A 20,910-nucleotide genomic window follows, 5' to 3' on the forward strand; every position below is an offset into this window, starting at 1 on the left:
CCAGACCGGGTTGCAAATACAGTTCAGCTCTAGCAACTATAGTGTGGTCACTAGAATGCAGTGTCGAGCCGTAGTTCACATGAAAATGAAATTCATAGCTTTGGGCAGTTGTTTGCCCATTGGCGTAATATTGTTGGGTTTAGTCTCTCTGTTTTTATCTGATGTGTTTATTTGATTTGGTAGGCTGTAGCTTAGATTAGCTTAGTTCTTGGGTCCTCTGACAACGTAAACAGTGTTGTTCTTTTGACTACAAATACTACTTTCTCTCCATTCTTAACCTGACATAAGCATTGTGGCTGAGAAACATTCCTGTTTAACTTAATCTCAATGCTGTAGGCCATATCCTGCTTTTAAACATCTATGTATTCTATGGCTGCTGTTCTAACTAATGGCTTCTGACTTTGCATCTTAGGAAACAGATGTCCCTGGTCCACAGGCAGCTGCCAAGTTCTCCCATATCTTACAGAAGGATGCCTTCCTTGTGTTCCGGTCACTGTGCAAGCTTTCCATGAAACCTCTGGGTGATGGGCCACCAGATCCCAAGTAAAAAAAAAGATACATTTTTTTAAATTGTACCCCATCCATAATTCTTATTACCAAAATGAAAGAATAAAGTCAGATTCTTGTTCAACTATCCATGTGATGTAGCTAGTTTGGAAAATCCAAATAGTGTTTAGTGTGCAGAAGACACATGGAAGTTTCCCATATTCCACCCCTTCACTCAAGCTCCATCTGATTGCTAGAAAGACCACTTCCCGGGTTACTGGATCTGCATGGAGAAACAGCTATGAGGGGATGAAGAAAGACAAGGTGATGAAATTGCCCTCTCCCCTCATTGGAGCTGGATGCACAGAATGGAGAAGAGGAGCAATTTCAACTCATCACTCCTTACTCCAGGTGCCCCACCCCCCACCCCGGAGGCTAACCTCCACGTAGATTGCACAGCCTTGGGTCTGTTCCCTCTTAGTGTTAGAAATGGCCGTCATAATGGAAAGGAACTCAAGAGCTACGCCTTCTCCCTGTAGAGTAGTAGGATTCTGTCTGTTGCCATGTGTATAGGGAAATCAATGTATAATGAATGTGCCTTGTATTGGCATTGAGGCTGTTAATGTTACCCATTAATGAAACTAGTAAGCGACAGTGTTTTTCAATTATTGATGGAATGAGACCACGTTCTCAGAAATTCCAGTGGGGGCAATTGCTTGGCTTGGCTTCACAGGCTCAAAGGCTTGTGTGTTATTCCTGTTTCCTGCAGAAACTAATGTGTATGCATTAGTTCAGTGGTTCTCAACCTTGGGGTCCTGACCCCAAATGGGGTTACCTGGCCCCTTTCATGGGGTCGCCCGGGTTGGTGGCCGCGGCAACGGCAGTAGCAGGTGGCGGTGGTAGCAGGCGGCGGCAGGCGGCAGTGGGTGGCAGGGGTTGGTGGTGGTGGCCCATGGTGGGCAGCAGTGGCAGAGCCCCCGCGTGCCTGTGCACACCATCCCTGCCGCAGTTGCAGTCGCGGCGGTAAGAAGGTTGAGAACCACCACATTAGTTATTGTACACAGAAGAAATGAATATATATAGCACCTTAGGGATATGTATTTATTTACTTAAAACATTTATATGCCATCTTTCTACCCATCTATCGATAGAAGGCAGAGGAGCCTGAGATAGTCTTGAGTGATGGTTTAGTTTCTTGTAATATAAAACAGATGAAGGTACTCATCGGGTATATAAGTAAAGGGTGTATATGTTTTAAAAGTGGCCTTCAGTGAAACTCCAGCATTGCAAAAGTTAGCACTGGGAAAGCTCTGTTTTAAAGGAATGGGTGTAGCCAAAACTATTGTATGTACTGAAATGGCTTAGAACAGGGGTAGTCAAACTGCGGCCCTCCAGATGTCCATGGACTACAATTCCCAGGAGCCCCTGCCAGCGAATGCTGGAATTCTCCTGGGAATTGTAGTCCATGGACATCTGGAGGGCCGCAGTTTGACTACCCCTGGCTTAGAAAATATCCATTGTGGAACAGTGAGGTGCAGTCCAGAACACTGTGAAATTGAAGCAATTTGTAGCAGGGCCCCGTAAAGAACTTGATTCAATTTTCCTATTTTCAGGTCCCATGAACTGCGCTCCAAGATAGTGTCTCTCCAGCTGCTTCTGTCAGTTCTGCAAAATGCTGGCCCAGTCTTCCGGACACACGAAATGTTTATAAATGCAATCAAGCAATATCTCTGCGTAGCGTTATCCAAAAATGGGGTGTCTTCTGTCCCTGATGTCTTCGAGTTGTCTCTGGCCATCTTCCTCACCCTCCTTTCTAACTTTAAGACCCATTTAAAAATGCAGATTGAGGTAAGAGGACTTCATTGTTTTTGCGTGCTTGACAGTCTTTCTGTTATATGAAAACATAAAAGGAAATCGCATTGCTTTATTCATTTCTGTCTCCTCCTGGTTTTTTACCTGGTTGAAAATAAGTGGTAAATAGTTTCTTGTAACAGGTGACTGTATTCATAAAAAAGTAATGAGGTACTCAAGAGCATGGACTTGTGTTCTATAGGCTCATGTCATCTGTGCTTCCCAGTTTGGTGTAGTGGTTAGGAGTGCGTACTTCTAATCTGGCATGCCAGGTTCGATTCTGCACTCCCCCACATGCAGCCAGCTGGGTGACCTTGGGCTCGCCACGGCACTGATAAAGCTGTTCTGACCGAGCAGTAATATCAGGGCTCTCTCAGTCTCACCTCCCTCACAGGGTGTCTGTGGTGGGGAGAGGAAAGGAAAGGCGAATGAAAGCCGCTTTGAGACTCCTTCGGGTAGAGAAAAGCAGCATATAAGAACCAACTCATCTTTTCTTTCAACAGGTATTTTTCAAAGAAATCTTCTTGAACATTTTAGAAACCTCTTCTAGTTCCTTTGAGCACAAATGGATGGTGATTCAGACCTTGACTAGAATTTCTGCAGGTATTTCATTTTAGAAATAAGTATCTTCTCCTCATTGAAGGACCATTTCCTTTTGTAGTTGCTTAGAACGTAAATATAGGAGGAGCACTGGTAGGAATAGAAAGGTAGACAATAACGGCTTGGGCCCAGATAGCTTTTCCTCTCACTTGTCCAATTTTTCTCCTTACCCCCATCCCACGTGGTTTTTATCCATGCAGGCCCAGTGATTCCCAGCACAGCCTCTTCCACCAGGGGAAAATGCGGTTGGATCCAACCCAATATAAATATCCATTTCTCCAAGAATAGTTGAGGGAGAAGACCACTTGTGTAGAATGTTTGGTGGCTGGCTGAGGAAGGATTTAGAACTGAGCATTTTGCATTGAAATGTACCCCTCTGTTCTGCTCATATTGTTAAACTGATATAGTCAGTCAAAGGACAAAGACTGGAGATTCTTGGAGTATAGAGGAAGGCTGGGTCAAAGTAAGAGATCTTGATAGGGTTGCCAGCTTCCAGGTGGAGAGAAAAACCATCAACTCTATTGTCAAACTGAATTTAGAGTTTATTTTTTCAACACAAATTGTTGATGCTGATAGTAAGCAATGAAGAAGGCAATAAAGAACTAGGAATCGAGTGTTCAGCTAGTTTCGATCGAGAAAAAAATTTTTTTTTCAACTTGTTTTTTTTTAAGCCTGTGACCTACACAGCTCAGGTACAGAACATAGTATATTGTAAAGGCTGAGGCCAGTTACTCCACAGAAATTGGCTGCTTTGGAGGATGGATGCTATGACATTGTACCCTGTTGTGGTCCCTTCTCTCTTCAGGCTCCATCCCCAAATTTCCAGGTATTTCCCCACCCAGAGCTGGCACCTCAAGATCTTAATAATATGGTTGAACATCAAGCATTCCTTGCCTTCTGAACATTAAGTGCTGATATCTTTTTTAAAGGGGAAATACAGATTAAAACAAAAAACCCCTAAGTTTTAATGTTCTAATACAGCCAGTATATTTTGTTAACCTGCCCTTTGTTCCTTTCCTATGCATTTTCTATATTAAAAAAATGGAATATATCCTACTTGTGGAGTGGTATTGGTTTTGTGCTCTGTTCTCAGGCTACTAAATTCTCCTCACGTAAACCTTTGTTTCAGATGCCCAGTGTGTCGTGGACATATACGTTAACTATGACTGTGATTTGAATGCTGCTAATATTTTTGAGCGACTAGTAAATGACTTGTCCAAAATTGCACAGGGACGGAGTGGTCATGAATTAGGAATGACACCTCTACAGGTAAGACTTTTACAGCAGTATCCTGTGCAGAATATTACGCTGTATGTTAATTTTACTCTCACTCTCTACCTATAAATTAGAACAGATTACTTTAATTCCATGACATTGGAGGGAGGGTGTGTGTACACAGAAGCTCATACCTTGAATCAAACGTTGTTGGTCTTAAAGGTGCCCCTAGACTCTAGATTTGTTCTGCTGCTTCAGGCCAGCACGGCTACCCACTTGAATCTGTGCAAAGTTACACAGTCTAAACCAGGGGTAGTCAAACTGCGGCCCTCCAGATGTCCATGGACTACAATTCCCAGGAGCCCTGCCAGCGAATGCTGGCAGGGGCTCCTGGGAATTGTAGTCCATGGACATCTGGAGGGCCGCAGTTTGACTACCCCTGGTCTAAACTCATTAAAATTAGTGGGCTTAAACTAGAGTAACTGTTTAGGATTGCGCTGCTAATGACATCAGCATTTTGTGTTACTGATTCCTTGAATTAGCATCTTCTAGTTCTTCTGTTAACTTCAGTAGCTTGTTCTCATGGACAGTTTTTGGTTGATAACTTGAGATAGCACCTTGAGATAGGACTTTGTCTCAGACCAAATTAAATGAATGCAGATAATGGTGATGACTCATACATAGGTCAGGGGATGTAAGGGGAGGCATCAAATTTGTGTAGCCAACCTTCAGCTCCTAAAATCCGGTTAACTGCATATTTCCACCAAAACCATTGACTATTGTTGACTTGGTGATTGGTAATTCCTACATCCATGTCAAGTTACGTTTTTGTATTTTGGCTTTATTCAGAAATCTTGCCAAATGCCAAGACTTAACTATGATTTAGTTAGACTTACGCACTAGGAGAACATGGCTGGTGATTGACTGGCGAATTATAAAGCATGGTTTGAATTTGGCATGCTGTCATATTTGGTTTACAGGCATGTTTATGTTAACTGTAATTTGGGGTGATAAACCACAGTTAAAGCTGTAGTTCTGGTCCCGGAGTCTACTAGAGCAGGTTTTCTCAACTTACCAGTACTTACCAACACTGGAAGGGTTTCTTGAATGGGTGGGAGTTAATTAATTTTAATATATATATATTTTTTTAATGTCAAATATTTATTGGGTAATATGACCAGGTATGGTCGTGTTGACCCACCCGCCCCCTCGCAAAATGGCCATTGATGGCCCTGGATGGGGTGGGAAATGGAGGGGCCCCAGGTGGGCATGTATATTGCTATGCTTCCCAACCATATTCTGCAGAATCGCTGAAAGCCTGAAGAATATTTCAAGGATTTCTCAACGATAAAAAAGCTGAGAAAGGCTGGTCTAGCGTCTTTACCATAAAGAAAAGAAAATCAAGGAAGGGGATCTAAGCTGAATTTTCACTCTGTGTTTGGAAGGTCACACTGTGTATTTTGTTCTCAATTATATCTGGCTTGACATATTCCTTTAATCCTTGGTACGTGAAGTCCTTGACCTGTTGATAGCATAGTTGCTCCTTCTGCATTTTGTTTTTTTTTTTTTTTGTTTTTTTAATTTCTATACAGGAATTAAGTCTGAGGAAGAAAGGTCTTGAATGTTTAGTCTCTGTTTTAAAGTGCATGGTAGAATGGAGCAAAGATCTATACGTGAACCCAAACCATCAGGCCAGCCTCGGTGAGACATTGCTGTGGTTTTTTGAATAGAAAAGCATACTTAAAATAAGGGTGCCCATAAGTTTCTGGCTATCTTCCCTCACGTTCCAGTGGCTTGATCTTAGCCAATTTGTCTTATCCTAGTGCAGGAATTTCTGAGACAAGCTTTGTAATGTGACTTTAAAAAAAATACTGAAGAACAGGGAGCAAGGATGTACCTCAGGAAGTTGCTGGGGTCTGTATTGATGGCAGCTTCCTGGTTCCATGCTGTTGCATAAGAAAAAATCGTGATGAAAAAAGGGGCTTCCTGTCCTGAGGCACCCCAGGGCTGTAAGCACCCCATTTACTGTACAAAGCCAGTTGGTCCTATGACACAGGCCTGTCAGAAACTTACGGGAAAACATCGGCTTGGATTCTCTCAGAATTTCTGCACATGAAAGCCTGGGGGATAATTTGCACTCATTCTGCCTTCTATGGCAGGGGTAGTCAACCTGTGGTCCTCCAGATGTCCATGGACTGCAATTCCCAGGAGCCCCTGCCAGCAGTTGCTGGCAGGGGCTCCTGGGAATTGTAGTCCATGAACATCTCAAGGACCACAGGTTGACTACCCCTGTTCTATGGGATACTTCTGATACCGACATAAGCTATTCCTAGGGGATCCCTCATCATCCAGGAGCAGAACTCAGGGTGGGGTGTTAGACTGTTGCTGAGGGTGGGGTCCATAAATCTTGCCTCCCCTTGCATCTGTAAACATTCTAGGTGGGGTGCAAGCCTTTAGGAATGGGTAAACTGGTGGACTACATTACTTTTTGGTCTAAATCTAATTCTGTTATATAAAATTGTCAGTGAGTATCTGTTTTCTTTATGTATTAACAATAAAGTCCCATCCACCTGAGGTCTTGGGGTGAATTATACAATATATTTAAAACAAGGAGCACGTCAGGAATATTATTACAAATAATAAAATCTAAAAAGGATTATGTCACTGATAATATTAAAGGATACAAAACCTTTGAAGTTGTCATGTTAATGCGTAGCAGAGGAGTGTCTTACGGATATCATAAAAGTCACAAATTTGGCCACAACTTGTGTTGCCTCTGAGTTAACATCAGCCTATAAAAGAGGGTTCAGTGGCAAGATCAGGGGTAGTCAAACTGCGACCCTCCAGGTGTCCATGGACTGCAATTCCTATGAGCTCCTGCCAGCAAATGCTGGCAGGGGCTCATGGGAATTGTAGTCCATGGACATCTGGAGGGCCGCAGTTTGACTACCCCTGGGGAAGATGATATTTGCCCACAATGGGCAGGAGCCAAAGCCCTCATAATGAGGACCATTTATTGCAGGATAACAAAACATGAGCAGTGCATTCAATCATGCCAGAAGGACCAGGACGAAGGCGACCAGAGAGTGGGATTTATACAAACTGCTCCCTCAGTTCAGCTGCGGGCAAAAGTATTCAGCCTGCAGAGCATAAATGTGGTGTGATTCCCGGGAGTGAAGTGTCTGTTTTCTGCCAATTTATTTTGCTAATCACTTATATCTTAAACAAGAGCATCTCCTGTGCTTCACTTTCATACGTAGGTCCCGATAAGTCTTCTGATCAGGAAATGGGTGAAGGCAAATGCTTGGAGATGGGAGGGAGAAGAAGTAGCGCAAGCTCCTTAGATTCAACCGTCTCCTCGGGAATTGGGAGCGTTTGCGCCCAAGCCACGTTCCATGACGACCCTGAGCAGTTTGAGGTCATCAAGCAACAAAAAGAGATAATAGAACACGGGATTGAACTGTGAGTGGGAGTAATGGAAATAGAGTGAAATGGGCATTGCTTACGGGTGTGTTTGCACTTGTGAGTCCCAACTGTTTTTTTGTTACTCAGGTATGTTTTGCAGGTAATTCTGCTTGCTGGGCTTGCTTTATTACTTACCGCATGAATGAAATGAAAAGAAGGGTGGCAGCAAAGAATGTGAAAAAGAGAGGCAACGTCATTTAGATGTTGCATGGAAACATTAAGGCTGGTATTGTAAATACACCTCCTGGGTAGAAACTAGCATTCAACTCAGTGGGACTGTCCGGCAGAGGCGGTTTGGCCTTTGCCTGCCTGGGTGTAATTTCCCTGGTGGGCTCCCATCCAATACTCACCATGGCCAGCCCCGCTTACCTTCCGAGATCTGATGAGATTAGACTAGCATTGGCCGTCCAGGTTGCGTAAAATCTTCTGTAAATTCTTTAGCTGGCACATTTGAGAGATTTATCTCTCTCTTACATTTCTTATGCATTGTGTTATATCATGCAGCTTAAAGAGAAACTGACAAATTAATAGCAAAAGTCTTTAACAGACCACAGACTGAAGATCATGATGAAGATTACAGTGACCAAAGAATGACTCTGCTTGTTGCTTAGTTGGCCTGTATAGTTAGTTGTAACGTATTGAATTAAAAGCATGTAGCACTTTTTAAAAAACTTAGATCTCATGTGGTAGTAATTATAAATTGTTTAACTGTCTTTGTACAGCTTTCCTCTATTTCTTGAGATGCTGTGAATCTGTTCCTCTTCATAATTTGTTAAGGCCTAGGTGGGCAGTGAGTGGACAGGGCCAGTCAGGGCGAGGGGCCAATTGGAAGGCACAAAGCGCCTTCCGATTGGCCCCTCACCCAGACCGACAAGACCTCTAGCCATTCGGGCGTGCCTTCCAATAAGCCCCTCTCCTGACTGACTAGAGGTCGAACCAGTCAGGAGGCACGTGGTATAAATAGAATATGAAACATACTTTGTAGGAATGCCAGCCTCCAGGTGGGACCTAGAAATCTCCCAGAATTACAACTCATCCCCAGTTCACAGAGATCCCATTCCTTGGAGGGTGGACTTTATGGCCTTGGACCCCACTGAGGTCCCTATCCTCCCTAGGCACCATGCCCAAATCTCCAGATATTTTCCAACCTGGATCTAGCAACCCCACCCCCAGTCCCCTGCTGGAGGTGCTGACAACCCTGTACTGTAGCATACTTAGTTGGGATTCAAGTGCATGTCTTAAATCTGATTTGTATTTCATAACTTCTGACCACACATACTTCAGGCTGCACGTTTATTTTGGTCTTCTAAAAATACAAATGACTTCTTTTCTGAATCTGACTGATCTTTCCTTCCTCACGGCAGGTTTAACAAAAAATCGAAGAGAGGCCTGCAGTACTTGCAGGAGCAGGGAATGCTTGGCATAACGGTAGAAGAAATAGCACAGTTTCTACACCAAGAAGAACGCCTCTGTTCTGTAAGAGTGAACTTTTCATTCTCCCCCCCCCCCAAATGCTGTGCTTTCAACAGTGGTGCACATCGCTAAGCATTTCACACAGCTTATCACCTGGGGAATATGTGTCTGTGTATATGTGTGTAAATATCACATCATTGAGCTTGCCAATGGTATTTGGCTGCTTCGATCCACAGGAGCCTGAATGAGGCAGCCAAGTTATTTTAACAGAGGAACTAGTGTGATTTGTTTGCGGATTCCACAGGGCTTAGTTAACACGCCTTGCTGCTGTGATTTACAACTTTTTTCACTCAGGCATGTTTTTGCAGTGGTAATTCTGTCTTTAAAATACAAATTCTGTAGAAGGTGCCTTTCTAAATTGAATTGAAATGGATTGCAGCCGAATGAGTTCTGTATGCAGCAGGAGTGTCCAGTGTAATCTGCTGTGTGTCAGTCTGTGCTGCCTTGGAAAAGTGGCCGATATGAGGCCTTGAGATGCCTTTAGATCAGTGGTTCTCAACTCGAATGACCTTTTCACAGGGGTCGCGGCAGGGCGAGCAGCTTGGTAGCGGGGGGGGGGGAGGGTTGCCACCACTGTTGCCGCTCCTCCTGAAGGTGCTGCCAATTTATAAACAATGTATTATATACAATCATGAACAATGGATCTTCACGCCATTGGTCAGTTTTGGCTTAATTTCGGTGAAAGAACACTTGCATCATTTTATGGTTGGGGGTCACCACAACTTGAGGAACTGTATTAAAGGGTCGTGGCATTAGGGACCAAGGGACCAAGCCCTATGAAGATAGGTTGAGGGACTTGGGAATGTTCAGCCTGGAGAAAAGGAGGTTGAGAGGGGACATGATAGCCCTCTTTAAGTATTTGAAAGGTTGTCATTTGGAGGAGGGCAGGATGCTGTTTCCGTTGGCTGCAGAGGAAAGGACGCGCAGTAATGGGTTTAAACTACAACGATATAGGCTAGATATCAGGAAAAAAAATTTCACAGTCACAGACTTGATGGCCTGTGTGGCCCCTTCCAATTCTATGATTAGGAAGGTTGAGAACCACTGTTTTAGATGATGTTGATATTTGAAGAAAAACACAGAGGTTGAGCTGGGACTGTGAAGAAGAGTGGTCTTGCTGGGAGCATGAACACATATGATCAAGTTCCAGTAAAGAGATTGTACTTTAAGTCTCTTGTTTCTGCACAGAGACCATGTGGAACATGAGCACCTTCACATTCCCTACTTTCCATTGATGGCTTTTAATGTTGTGGCAGTTCTGATGGTGAACATGATGATTTGGCCTTGCAATATATATCTGAAGCAATTTATAAGTGTCAGCTGCTCAGAAATATTTCACAAGTGTGTTTTCTTTTCTGTGTTTTGTCTTCCTTTTCTGTTGCCAGAGCCAAGTAGGAGAATTTCTGGGGGACAGTAACAAGTTCAACAAGGAAGTGATGTATGCCTATGTAGATCAACTTGATTTCTGTGGAAAGGACTTTGTTTCTGCTTTACGTATATTTCTGGAAGGATTTCGGTTACCTGGTGAAGCCCAGAAGATTGATAGGCTAATGGAAAAATTTGCTGCTAGATATATTGAATGCAACCAAGGGTAACTTGAAACTCATCAGTCAAACCATCATTTAAAAAAGTTCATCTTTAGAAGTGTCAGTTCAGAATAGATGATTCTTAGGCTACCCTTGATTATGAGCATGTCCAGGCAGAAAGTACATTCATAGTTATTTAAAGGAATCTCTTTTTAATTACCACGTGTTACACCTATTTTATTTAAATGGGCCGTGATCAGCAATGACTTGCATCTTCAAATCAACAAGTATTCTAGAAGTATGAACGTCTTGTGTCCAAACTCTAGAATGCTAAGACAATTAGAGAGTCAAGGGTCTGGGGTCTGCGTTCAAGTCTTCATGTTGCCTTGAAGCTGCCCGTGTAGCCTTGGGCCAGTCTTGCACGTTCCTCCTAACCTATCTTGCAGGGTTGTTGCAAAAATAAAATGCCTCTCTGATGTTCATGAAGGAAATAAATTGCTAGGTTAGATATAAAGGTATAGCTGTACCTGAGGAAAAATTTGACCATATATGTTTATGTTGTAGTTTTTAATAATGAGACACTGAATTCCATATGAGTGTTGCTGCATATTCTTGGCACTAGATATTTGGCAGGCAGAGGGCTTCCTGCCCCTGCTATGGTTGAGTAAACACCATGACTCTGCCATACTCTGAATTCCTGAGCTTACAAAATTGTAGAATTGACCTTTGACAACATCAATACAAGCTTTGGAAGCAGGTACCCCACCCAACCCAACCCTACAGCTGGATGAGGAGCTTAACGTCAGCTTTTCATTAGGGAATGGCTGCAGTGCTGTCTTCTTAAGGGTTTCTTCTCTTAATCAGGTCTCTGCATGTAATGACATGCGTGAGCAAGATTTCTAAAGATCTGTTTTCTTTCCTTTCCAGACAGACTCTTTTTGCTAGTGCGGACACTGCCTATGTTTTAGCATATTCTATTATAATGCTGACAACAGACCTGCACAGTCCTCAGGTATCTATTTTTTATAATGTTACTTCCCATGCAACTCATAGCTCTTTAATTCCCCCCCCTCCCCCGTTTCTCCTCCTCCTCATTGTGACTCCGGCTGCCAGAGCATTCCGTTACCCAAGCAACTCCTCCCAGTGACGAGGGCTCTGCCTTGGATGATCGTGCTTTTGGCAGTCGGCTGTAGGTTCTAGTTCCCTCTATCAGGCATCACCTGATGCTTGAAGGAAAGCACCAAGACCTGCTGCTGATTCCCCACAGGACTCGTTCACATTGATCTCTTGTCTCTGTAGCTCAGAATGGTAACCAAGAACTGGTCATATGTTCCTGTGAGAACTCAGCCGACAAGGAAGTCTGTGCTTTCTTTCTGCGATGTCTGTGCACGTGCACATATCATTCTTTATTTTATTGAGCTTTTTAGGTAGCCCTCGTCACCTTTTTTTGTGTTTTTCCGCAAATTTGGGGTTTTATTCCTGAGTTTGCCGAAATCTACGACATAGTCTCCTGCATTGTGTGTGGGGTTGGACTAGATGACCCAGGAGGTCCCTTCCAACTCTATGATGCTAGTCCTGTGTAGTCCCTCTTGAGCTAGTGGCTAAAGTGCTGAACTAGATTCAGGAGGACCAACTTCGAATCCCCTCTGCCGTGGAAGTTCTGTGAGTGACCCTGGGCCAAGTCCCTCTTGCTCAGCCTGATCTTTCGCACTGGACGGTCATGATGATAAAATGGAGAGCAATGTTATAAGCCTCTTTGGGTCTCCATTGGGGAGAAAAACAGGCCACAAGTTCCTGTGGACATGTCGATCTCTGCATAGGTCCCAGAACATACCTACTGACGTTCCCTTTTGCCTTTAAAGGTTAAGAATAAGATGACGAAAGAGCAATACATAAAAATGAATCGTGGCATCAATGACAGCAAAGATCTTCCGGAGGAGTACTTGTCTACTATCTACGATGAAATAGAGGGGAAGAAAATAGCAATGAAAGATACAAAAGAATATGCAATTGCAACTAAGTCTACTAAGCCAAGTAAGGTTTCAGGAGTAAATCTCAACAGATAAAAAGGCCAGCATTTTGGCATTTTGTTGCTTTGGGATAACTTCTGCTGGCACACAGTATAACTGGATGGGTGATTATTAGACTTTACTCAAGGGAGATATGGGGTTTGAGTCCTCATGCAGTTCTGAAGCACAGCGGGTGATTTTGAGTCAGCCTCTCTGATACGCAATCTAAGCTACCTCATAGGGTTGTGAGGATGAAATTGTGCATCTACTTGATTCCTCCCTTTCCTCCAAGAAGGTACATGTAATCAGTTGATTGGGTGTGGTGGGAAATTTGATCTTGCAATGTCTTGGGGAGTTTGGACCACAATCTTGCCAGCTCTACAAGGTAATTTCAACTTCATCAGCATGCATTCCTGTGCAAGAAAGAGAAAAACAGGAGCACTCAACAAACAAGGCACAATGGAACACTTAGGTCATTTGGATTTCTGTCTTACCATGAAATGAGATTGAAGCCCAACATTTGAAATAACCTAAAGAGCATTGTTACCCAGCTCCAGTAGAGGGGAAGGGGTGGAGGTGTTATTGGAATGTAGCTGTATAAAAGAGAAGCTTTGTTTTAATGTGCAAATGAACTGAGACTCGGATAAGACGAAGGAGTTAGCTGTACATTGTGGCTATTTCAAAGGGAAGCTAAGCTTCCCTTCATGATACCAATCCTTCTGAGTGAAATACGTTATAAAAGTTAGACTAGGGAAGACTTCCATCAGTGAAGAAGACTCTTATGCACTGTTAGAAATTCCTGAGGTCTCTTTCCACTGCCTGTCATTAACTATAGACCCTCATTTTAATGCAACAGTATCTGGAGCATATGCAACAAGTGTGGGAATTATAGGAAGACTGAAGCCAGGTGGTTCACTGCTGCATCTGCCTGTAATTTTGCTAGCTGAGCTGCTGCTTGTTGCCTCAGCAGAATCCCTGAGTGATACAGGATAACCTGCTAACGGAAGCAGGGTGTTCTGTACAGATGCCATGAGTTTGATTTAATTCTGGTATGTCCCCAGAAAACGGGGTTGAGAGAACCAGCAGAGGAAGAACAACAGTAGGAATAGCTACTGCTACATGGCTAAGCCCTGCAGACTTTTCTTCAGTCCTATCTACAGCTTAATGAAAGTTGCACCTTGCATTGGAATGAGAGAAAGCAAGGGTGTGGAAGTCTGTCTACTTTCTTCCTGAAGTCTGCAACAAACAAAAGTCAGGCTGGGGTGGCAGTGAAAGATGAAGTTTAGATAAACTCCTAGGGATGTTTTGTTCACGTAATGTGAGCAGGAGAGAGTATACAAACTTGGGCAAGAAGTTGGATACAAATTGTATTCCCAAGAACTTTCTACTGTTCTCGAACACACGGAATAATGTGTTAGATCTCATATATTGTACATAAATGAAGAATTTTGGCATTAAACAGTGCACTGCAATTTCAATGTTACCGAGTCCCTTATTTTATAAGAAAGATGATAGTTTAAAAACTATTATTGATAAAATAATGGTAACTGTGCATAATGAACATTTTTCTAATTTCCTAGAGGAAAACAGACATGAATTAGCTGGTTTTTGTCTGCTCAGAGCTGTCAAACTACTGATGGTAGTCTTTTACCTTCTCAGCAGGGAGCAGGGGAAAGGAATAAAGAGTAGTATTGACAGACAGTGACAGCCCTATATTTATAACACTGAAACACTTGAGAAATACTATAAATTATCTTTATGTTCTTAGATTGGTTTATGTTCAGCACAAAACGTCTCTCATGAAATGTGAATATCTTTAAGGGGCTGTTTCTTTTGGAATATGGAAAGTGGTATATGTTTGGAAGTCTAAATTGTGACTTGTCTGGAAATTACGCATGGGATTGCCTGCATGGCATGTTTAATAGCTTTGTGTGCCTTTCTTAGATGTAGCCAGTGAGAAGCAGCGGCGGTTGCTGTACAACTTGGAGATGGAGCAGATGGCAAAGACCGCTAAAGCTCTGATGGAGGCAGTAAGCCATGCAAAGGCCCCCTTTACTAGTGCAACTCACCTGGATCACGTCAGGCCAATGTTCAAAGTGAGTACAAGGGAATCTGAAGTCACAGGTGGCTTCCAAACAGGCCAGCTGCAAAATTTGTGCATCTCTTCTCTTGAAGGCATATTTGCAAAGAAGATGTAGCTATTCAAGAATCTGTAGTGATGAGTTGCACCAGTGTAGAAGGGGCGCTAGAAACAATGGAGTGTGAGAGCAGGTGGAAGATGCCTTCAATGTTTTCAAAATTGTGATACTCCCGATAAATGTCCTGTAAATGTGGATCTTTAAAGTAAGGTAAAATGTAGTTGTAATTGCATTCAGATGAGCCTCTTGTGGCGCAGAGTGGTAAGGCAGCAGTCTGAAAGCTTTGCCCATGAGGCTGGGAGTTCGATCCCTGCAGCCGGCTCAAGGTCGACTCAGCCTTCCATCCTTCCGAGGTCGGTAAAATAAGTACCCAGCTTGCTGGGGGGTAAACGGTAATGACTGGGGAAGGCCCTGGCAAACCACCCCGTATTGAGTCTGCCATGAAAACGCTAGATGGCGTCACCCCAAGGGTCAGACATGACTCGGTGCTTGCACAGGGGATACCTTTACCTTTACCTTTACCTTTAATTGCATTCAGTATGCTTTCCCCTCAAAGGTCTTAGAGGGAAGATTCCACCATATCCCATACCATGCGAGACTCTGTCCGTGTGGTTCTGGTTGCCCTGACTCTGTCTCACACATTTTGTTAGACTTCCCCTTATATGAGCAGTGTCGGGATGACAGCTTTGTTGCCTTGCTGGGAAACAAGCCTTCTGTAAGTAAATCTATGACCTTGCAATTTCTGCTCTCTGACAAAGACCCAGAGATAACCATTTTAGTTGCCAGAGTTTTAACTAAGATGCTTTTATAATATGCTGCCTACCTTGTATTTTATCTCTTATAGTTTATTTAATCATTTTAAGATCTGTTTGGTCATGTAACCCCATTTTATTATTTTGTTGAAATTTTAAACCCTATTTTTATATGTCTTATACTTTTTATGCCAATAAAAGGTTACTGACTGACTGACTGACTAATTGCATTCAGTCTAAATGCACAAACTCTTATTATATCTTTTGTTAGCTCGTATGGACTCCATTGCTGGCTGCTTATAGTGTCGGCCTTCAGAACTGCGATGACACCGAAGTGGCATCATTGTGCCTGGAAGGAATACGATGTGCTATCCGAATAGCCTGCATTTTTGGCATGCAAGTGAGTGTGTAGCAGGCTTACTGTATCTAGGCCGGCATTAAAGTTCCTGATCCTGTCAAACTGGTATTCAAGCCACCCAGCTACAGCTTCCAAACATCTGGCGAATGGTTGGGGGTGGGGGAGTCCGGGCAGCCATCCATGAGGAGATGGAGCTGGGGGTCCTCTGCGTATTCATGACAGCCCAGCCCAAAGTTTATTGAAGCGAAGTGTGTATGGATTCAGACTAAACTGGCAGTTCCTTCCCCTTTCTGCTTCTGACTCCCCTCATGTCATTCTTCAGACCCCCCCTGTCCCCAAGGATCATGGAGGTCACTTGGAAAAGGGAGATGGGAGAGTGCCGTTCTGCCACTGGAAAATTTAGTCTGGATCCAACCCAGTGCCTACCAGCCTCTACTCAGAACTGATATCGTAAATAATGTTTCATCATCTTTTCCAAGGAACTGCACTTATCCAACCTGGCTTCATTGAATTTTAAAAAGCATTTCCCCCTTCCGTTAACCTCAATCCACCTTATTCCCACCGTGATGATGACTAGTTTCACATCCCACTCCCTTGAAATGTCCTCTGTTTTCAGGCTGTCTCTTCCTTGCACCCACACTGTTTAAAAAAGAGGAGTGGAGTCCTCAAATGTTCAACGTCCTCTTTATTTTGTCCTATCTCCCATGCTTATTTCTGCTTTAATGTCTCTTTACGTTTTAGCTTGAGAGAGACGCTTATGTGCAAGCGCTTGCCCGCTTTTCCTTGTTGACCGCCAGCTCCAGCATCACAGAGATGAAACAAAAGAACATAGATACGATCAAGACTCTTATTACTGTGGCCCACACTGACGGCAACTATCTAGGGAATTCCTGGCACGAGGTAAACGCCAAGTGAGATTTGGAGTGTGCTATCCCTTTTGCAGAGGCTGCCTTGAATTAATCGGACGATCAGGCCTAATTTACTCAGTACCTGTGACTGTAGAACTCTCGGTGAAAATATCCCACTGCTACTTTGTGTAGGTCTTTTAAGAGAATGGTTTTAGGCGGAGTGTTTTAAAAATACAAGCTGTGTAATGGTTTGGATAGTTTTTCTGGTATTATTCATTATAACCTTGGTGTCACCTCTAACAGATGGAGTCCTCACTAGGGGTGTGCATTCAGCTAAACAGAGCCAAATCTCTCCCCCCCCCCCCAATATTTTACTGGTATTTTTTCAGATACCATTTAAGCCAATTACAGATTCTTTATCTGAATGGCTACTGGTATAGGTGAGAACTCAGAAGTTGAGCTGTACAATAAAACATTATAAAAACAGTAATTATTTATTGTGGCGCACAATTTAAAAACAGAATAAGAACTACATAAAAACTATACAGAACTAATTGCACATAAGACCAAACGCATTTCGACCCTACTGGGTCTTCTTCAGTGGTCAGAATTATAACAATACACTCTATATACAAAGTCTGAACTAATTATAAAGTGTAGCTGAGTGGGATCTGTAGATTATGGCTCCGACTGATATGTAATTTTTTTTTTGACTTTTTGGAGACCACCTCCTATGGCATATGCCTAGGCTCACCACTCTTCGCTATCCTATAATTCTGTGCTGAGAGTGTATCTCATGTGTGTTAGGAAAAATAGCTATGATAGCGTGGGGCAGGGAGAGCCTTCCAGCACATCCTGCACGTGGCTTCTGCTGCCGGGCAGTTTAAACTTTGAAGTACTCTCAGTTGGATCTGTGCAAGGTGTGGAGAGATCTCCCCATCCCATGAAGTTCCTGGAGGGGACCACTTCTCCTGCAGCCTGGTTTAAACCACACCACAGGGGAAGGAAGCCAACCCAAGGGTTGGGCTAAATTCTTTTTTTTTCCTTCTCAGGCCTATTGGACCCTCCCAAAATTGAGAGTTCCCCCCAAAATTTCAGATCCACTAGACCCGAATAGCATACTCTTCACTAGTGTTTGGTCTTGAACTCTGTCCCTATATTGCTGGTCATCAAAGTGAACAATGCACCTTAAAATCAGAGTCCGGTAGCACCTTTAAGACCAACAAAGATTTGTTCAAGGCGTGAGCTTTCGAGTGCACGCACCCTTCGTCAGACTATGATCTTCTTAAAGGTGCTACTGGCCTCTGATTTTATTGTGCTATTTCAGACCAACACGGCTACTCATTTGAATGCACCTTATGCAAACTCTGACAAGACTTGAGCGATGCGTGTAAAACAAAAAGAAACATCTTCTACTTTACGGTTATTTTCTATTTGCTGTAATCACTCATTGGTATCTTTGAAGTATTGATACATTCTTTCTGTTAATCCTCTAGAAAAACTAATAAAATAAGCAAATCATGTCTACATGGTATCCTTACATATTAAGTGAATTTTAGCTACAGAGGATGTTGAGTGTCAGAAGTACTAATTGCTGGAAACGTATTAACATTGGCTTAGACCAAATTAGCATCATATATAAACACAGCCTTTCTGGGAGCTGTCTTGGCTTAGGCCCTAAATCCTTCTCCAATGAGTTCTGTTTAAAAAGGCAAACATCTGAAGAAAGTTAATATCTTCAACTGAATGTAGTAAAGCTTGTAATTAACTTCTTTATGGAGGCTTGCATTGATCTTAGCTTCTATTCTACACTTGCCTATATGCTTTCATTTCAATGAGCATGGATCAGTAAATTTTGCCTCCTTATATTTCAATGGCCTGGATTGATGTTCACTACAAGCTGGGGATCACTCAGTGTCCCTTAGGACTCTGAACATTATTGATCTAACAGAAGTGTGTGCTTGGAAACTAGAAGGATTCCTGCACCTAGCGAAACTGATGGTCGTAAACCCTGCCCTGGAAATAGAGGGTCCTTCGCAACCACTCCACAAGTGACCTATACCTGTCAATGGGATAGTGTCATAGAGAGTGGTTAGTAGCTCAGAGGTGTGGCCCAGAGGAGTAGGTGTACACCTGCTGGGTAAAGCCCTCCAGCAAGTGTGTTCCCAAGACCGTTTTGTACACCAGCCTGCCTTTGATTACTGAAAGTGAATGGAAAAGTATTGGTCATTTGGACTTTTGCATTTGCAGGGAAACTCTGTGGAACTTCTCATGTAGCCTGCAGTTGCTTGCGCTGATACTGTATTTGTATGTATTTTGTTAGATCTTGAAATGCATCAGCCAGCTGGAGCTAGCACAGCTCATAGGTACTGGAGTTAAAACGCGCTACCTGTCTGGGTCTGGGCGAGAGAGAGAAGGGAGCCTCAAAGGTTTTACATCAGGAGGTGAAGAGTTCATGGGGCTTGGGCTAGGTAAGAAGCATCTATTTGATTCGTCACTGACGAATAATCTCATCAGTAGCTGCCTTAAGTACAGGGAGACTTCTTATTACACAGTTAATAACATGTTTTCCACTGAATTCAGGTGGTTTGAAAATTTAAAAACTGAGCAAAAGACAAATCCTTTGGATCAGTTAATAAATTGTGGCAGAGGGCCATTCATTAATATTGATGTTCTTGGGATATCAAATGGACAAAGGTCCCCTACACTTACAGCACATAAATTAGTATATGAAGAGGATAAGTGTAAATTATAAAAATAGCAGATAGTTTACCCAAATATATACCGTGTGCTTTACAATGCATGCAATGCGTCTCCATACAATGCTTCAGTTCTAAGTTACTCCCTGTGAATCCAGGAAAATCAGGTTCTGTTACTTGAATAAGGTGTGCACTGTACTCTTTGTGTGGGTGTGAATAGGGTGTGCAGACTTTGTTTCTTTTACACAGGATATTCTGTTGTGTTACCTTGTCCTTCAGTAGTCATTGTGACTGAGAGTTTGGTAATGTCCCATCCTATGGTGGGTCACATGTTTGACCTCACTGCCATTTTTAAGTGTACGTGTGTTTTTAAAGGAGGGGGAGATGAATGCAACATAAAAAGTGGCAACCTGTTTGCAAGGTGATGTGACCAGTGGGGTTCTAGACCTGGTGTTGGTGGGTTTATGCAGCGTATTCACATCAGAAGCTGGCTGGCTTATAAATAAAACAGTACAGAGAAACAATTAAAATGCCATTACTTGAAATTCGGGTGGGTAGCCATGTTGGTCACAAGTAGCAGAACCAAGTTTACTTCAAAATAAGTTTTAATGAAAGCTGGTGTTCTTTGTACTTGATGGTAGCAGTGAGGGAGCTGCAAGCCCTGGTCATTGTGTGAGAAAGACCTTGTCAACTGGCTCTGCATGTGTCAAGCCATGCCTTTTTAATGTTATGGCAGATCCTACTCCTTATGACATCTTGAGCACTACACACTACTTGTCATCTAAAGAGTACTTCTGACTACTATCAAAGTGCTTGTCATTATCTTTCCATATTATTATTATTAGTATTAGTATTAGTATTAGTATTAGTATTATTGGATTTATTACCCGCCACTCCCTTGCGGCTCGTGGCGGGTTACAACAGTATAAAACCCCATAAAATACATTAAAATCCCATTGACACATCTACAATTAAAAGCTGCCTGGCAAGAGCGGCTAATCAACTACCCATTCTCCCACTAGCGGGTGGAGAGGGGATACTGATGGTACCTGTCTTTTTAATCCCAATCCTCAGGTCCCGGGGGGGCATAGATGTTAAGCCTGCCGTAAACCTGGCGGAAGAGCTCCGTCTTGCAAGCCCTGCGGAACGATGGAAGGTCCCGCAGGGCCCGCAGCTCTCCCTGGAGCTCATTCCACCAGACGGGGGCCAGGACCGAAAAGGGCCAGGACCTGGTCGAGGCCAGGCGTGCTTCCCATATAATAAAATGCATACCGTACTGGTAGACAACACACTTCTTAAAACTGGAGGTGATTGGCTCAGAGGTCTGGAGGAGAGGCGGGACTTTAGGAGGCAATTAGTTCATGATCTGTGTGGGGCCAGGAAGGCTCTCCCCCTGGCCTTCCCTCAGTGCCAGCCCTGGCTTGCTCACCTAGCAAGAACGGCTATGGGCCTGAGTGGGGCGTATTCTACCAATAGAAAAAAAGCAGTCT

The 20,910-nt window shown here is 43.2% G+C and overlaps 1 protein-coding gene across 4 annotated transcripts in view; it reads left to right on the forward strand.

The window, feature by feature from the left end:
• Nucleotides 1-20,910, forward strand: part of ARFGEF2 (ARF guanine nucleotide exchange factor 2) — a 63,373-nt gene that overhangs the window by 18,671 nt on the left and 23,792 nt on the right. For all 4 annotated transcript variants that reach the window (XR_013230581.1, XM_077335566.1, XM_077335567.1 and 1 more), the window contains 14 exons: nucleotides 413-543; nucleotides 2,100-2,334; nucleotides 2,841-2,940; nucleotides 4,067-4,206; nucleotides 5,745-5,853; nucleotides 7,413-7,614; nucleotides 8,982-9,093; nucleotides 10,476-10,681; nucleotides 11,544-11,628; nucleotides 12,479-12,650; nucleotides 14,570-14,721; nucleotides 15,787-15,915; nucleotides 16,615-16,773; nucleotides 19,045-19,192. Coding sequence is in view for 3 of the 4 variants with exons in the window: in XM_077335566.1 (XP_077191681.1) it covers nucleotides 413-543; nucleotides 2,100-2,334; nucleotides 2,841-2,940; nucleotides 4,067-4,206; nucleotides 5,745-5,853; nucleotides 7,413-7,614; nucleotides 8,982-9,093; nucleotides 10,476-10,681; nucleotides 11,544-11,628; nucleotides 12,479-12,650; nucleotides 14,570-14,721; nucleotides 15,787-15,915; nucleotides 16,615-16,773; nucleotides 19,045-19,192 (2,080 nt within the window). In the remaining variant the exon portion in view is untranslated. The remainder of the gene's footprint in view (nucleotides 1-412; nucleotides 544-2,099; nucleotides 2,335-2,840; nucleotides 2,941-4,066; nucleotides 4,207-5,744; nucleotides 5,854-7,412; nucleotides 7,615-8,981; nucleotides 9,094-10,475; nucleotides 10,682-11,543; nucleotides 11,629-12,478; nucleotides 12,651-14,569; nucleotides 14,722-15,786; nucleotides 15,916-16,614; nucleotides 16,774-19,044; nucleotides 19,193-20,910) is intronic.

The sequence above is a fragment of the Paroedura picta genome, chromosome 4 (genome assembly GCF_049243985.1).
Source record: "Paroedura picta isolate Pp20150507F chromosome 4, Ppicta_v3.0, whole genome shotgun sequence".
Classification (NCBI taxonomy): Eukaryota; Metazoa; Chordata; class Lepidosauria; order Squamata; family Gekkonidae; genus Paroedura; species Paroedura picta.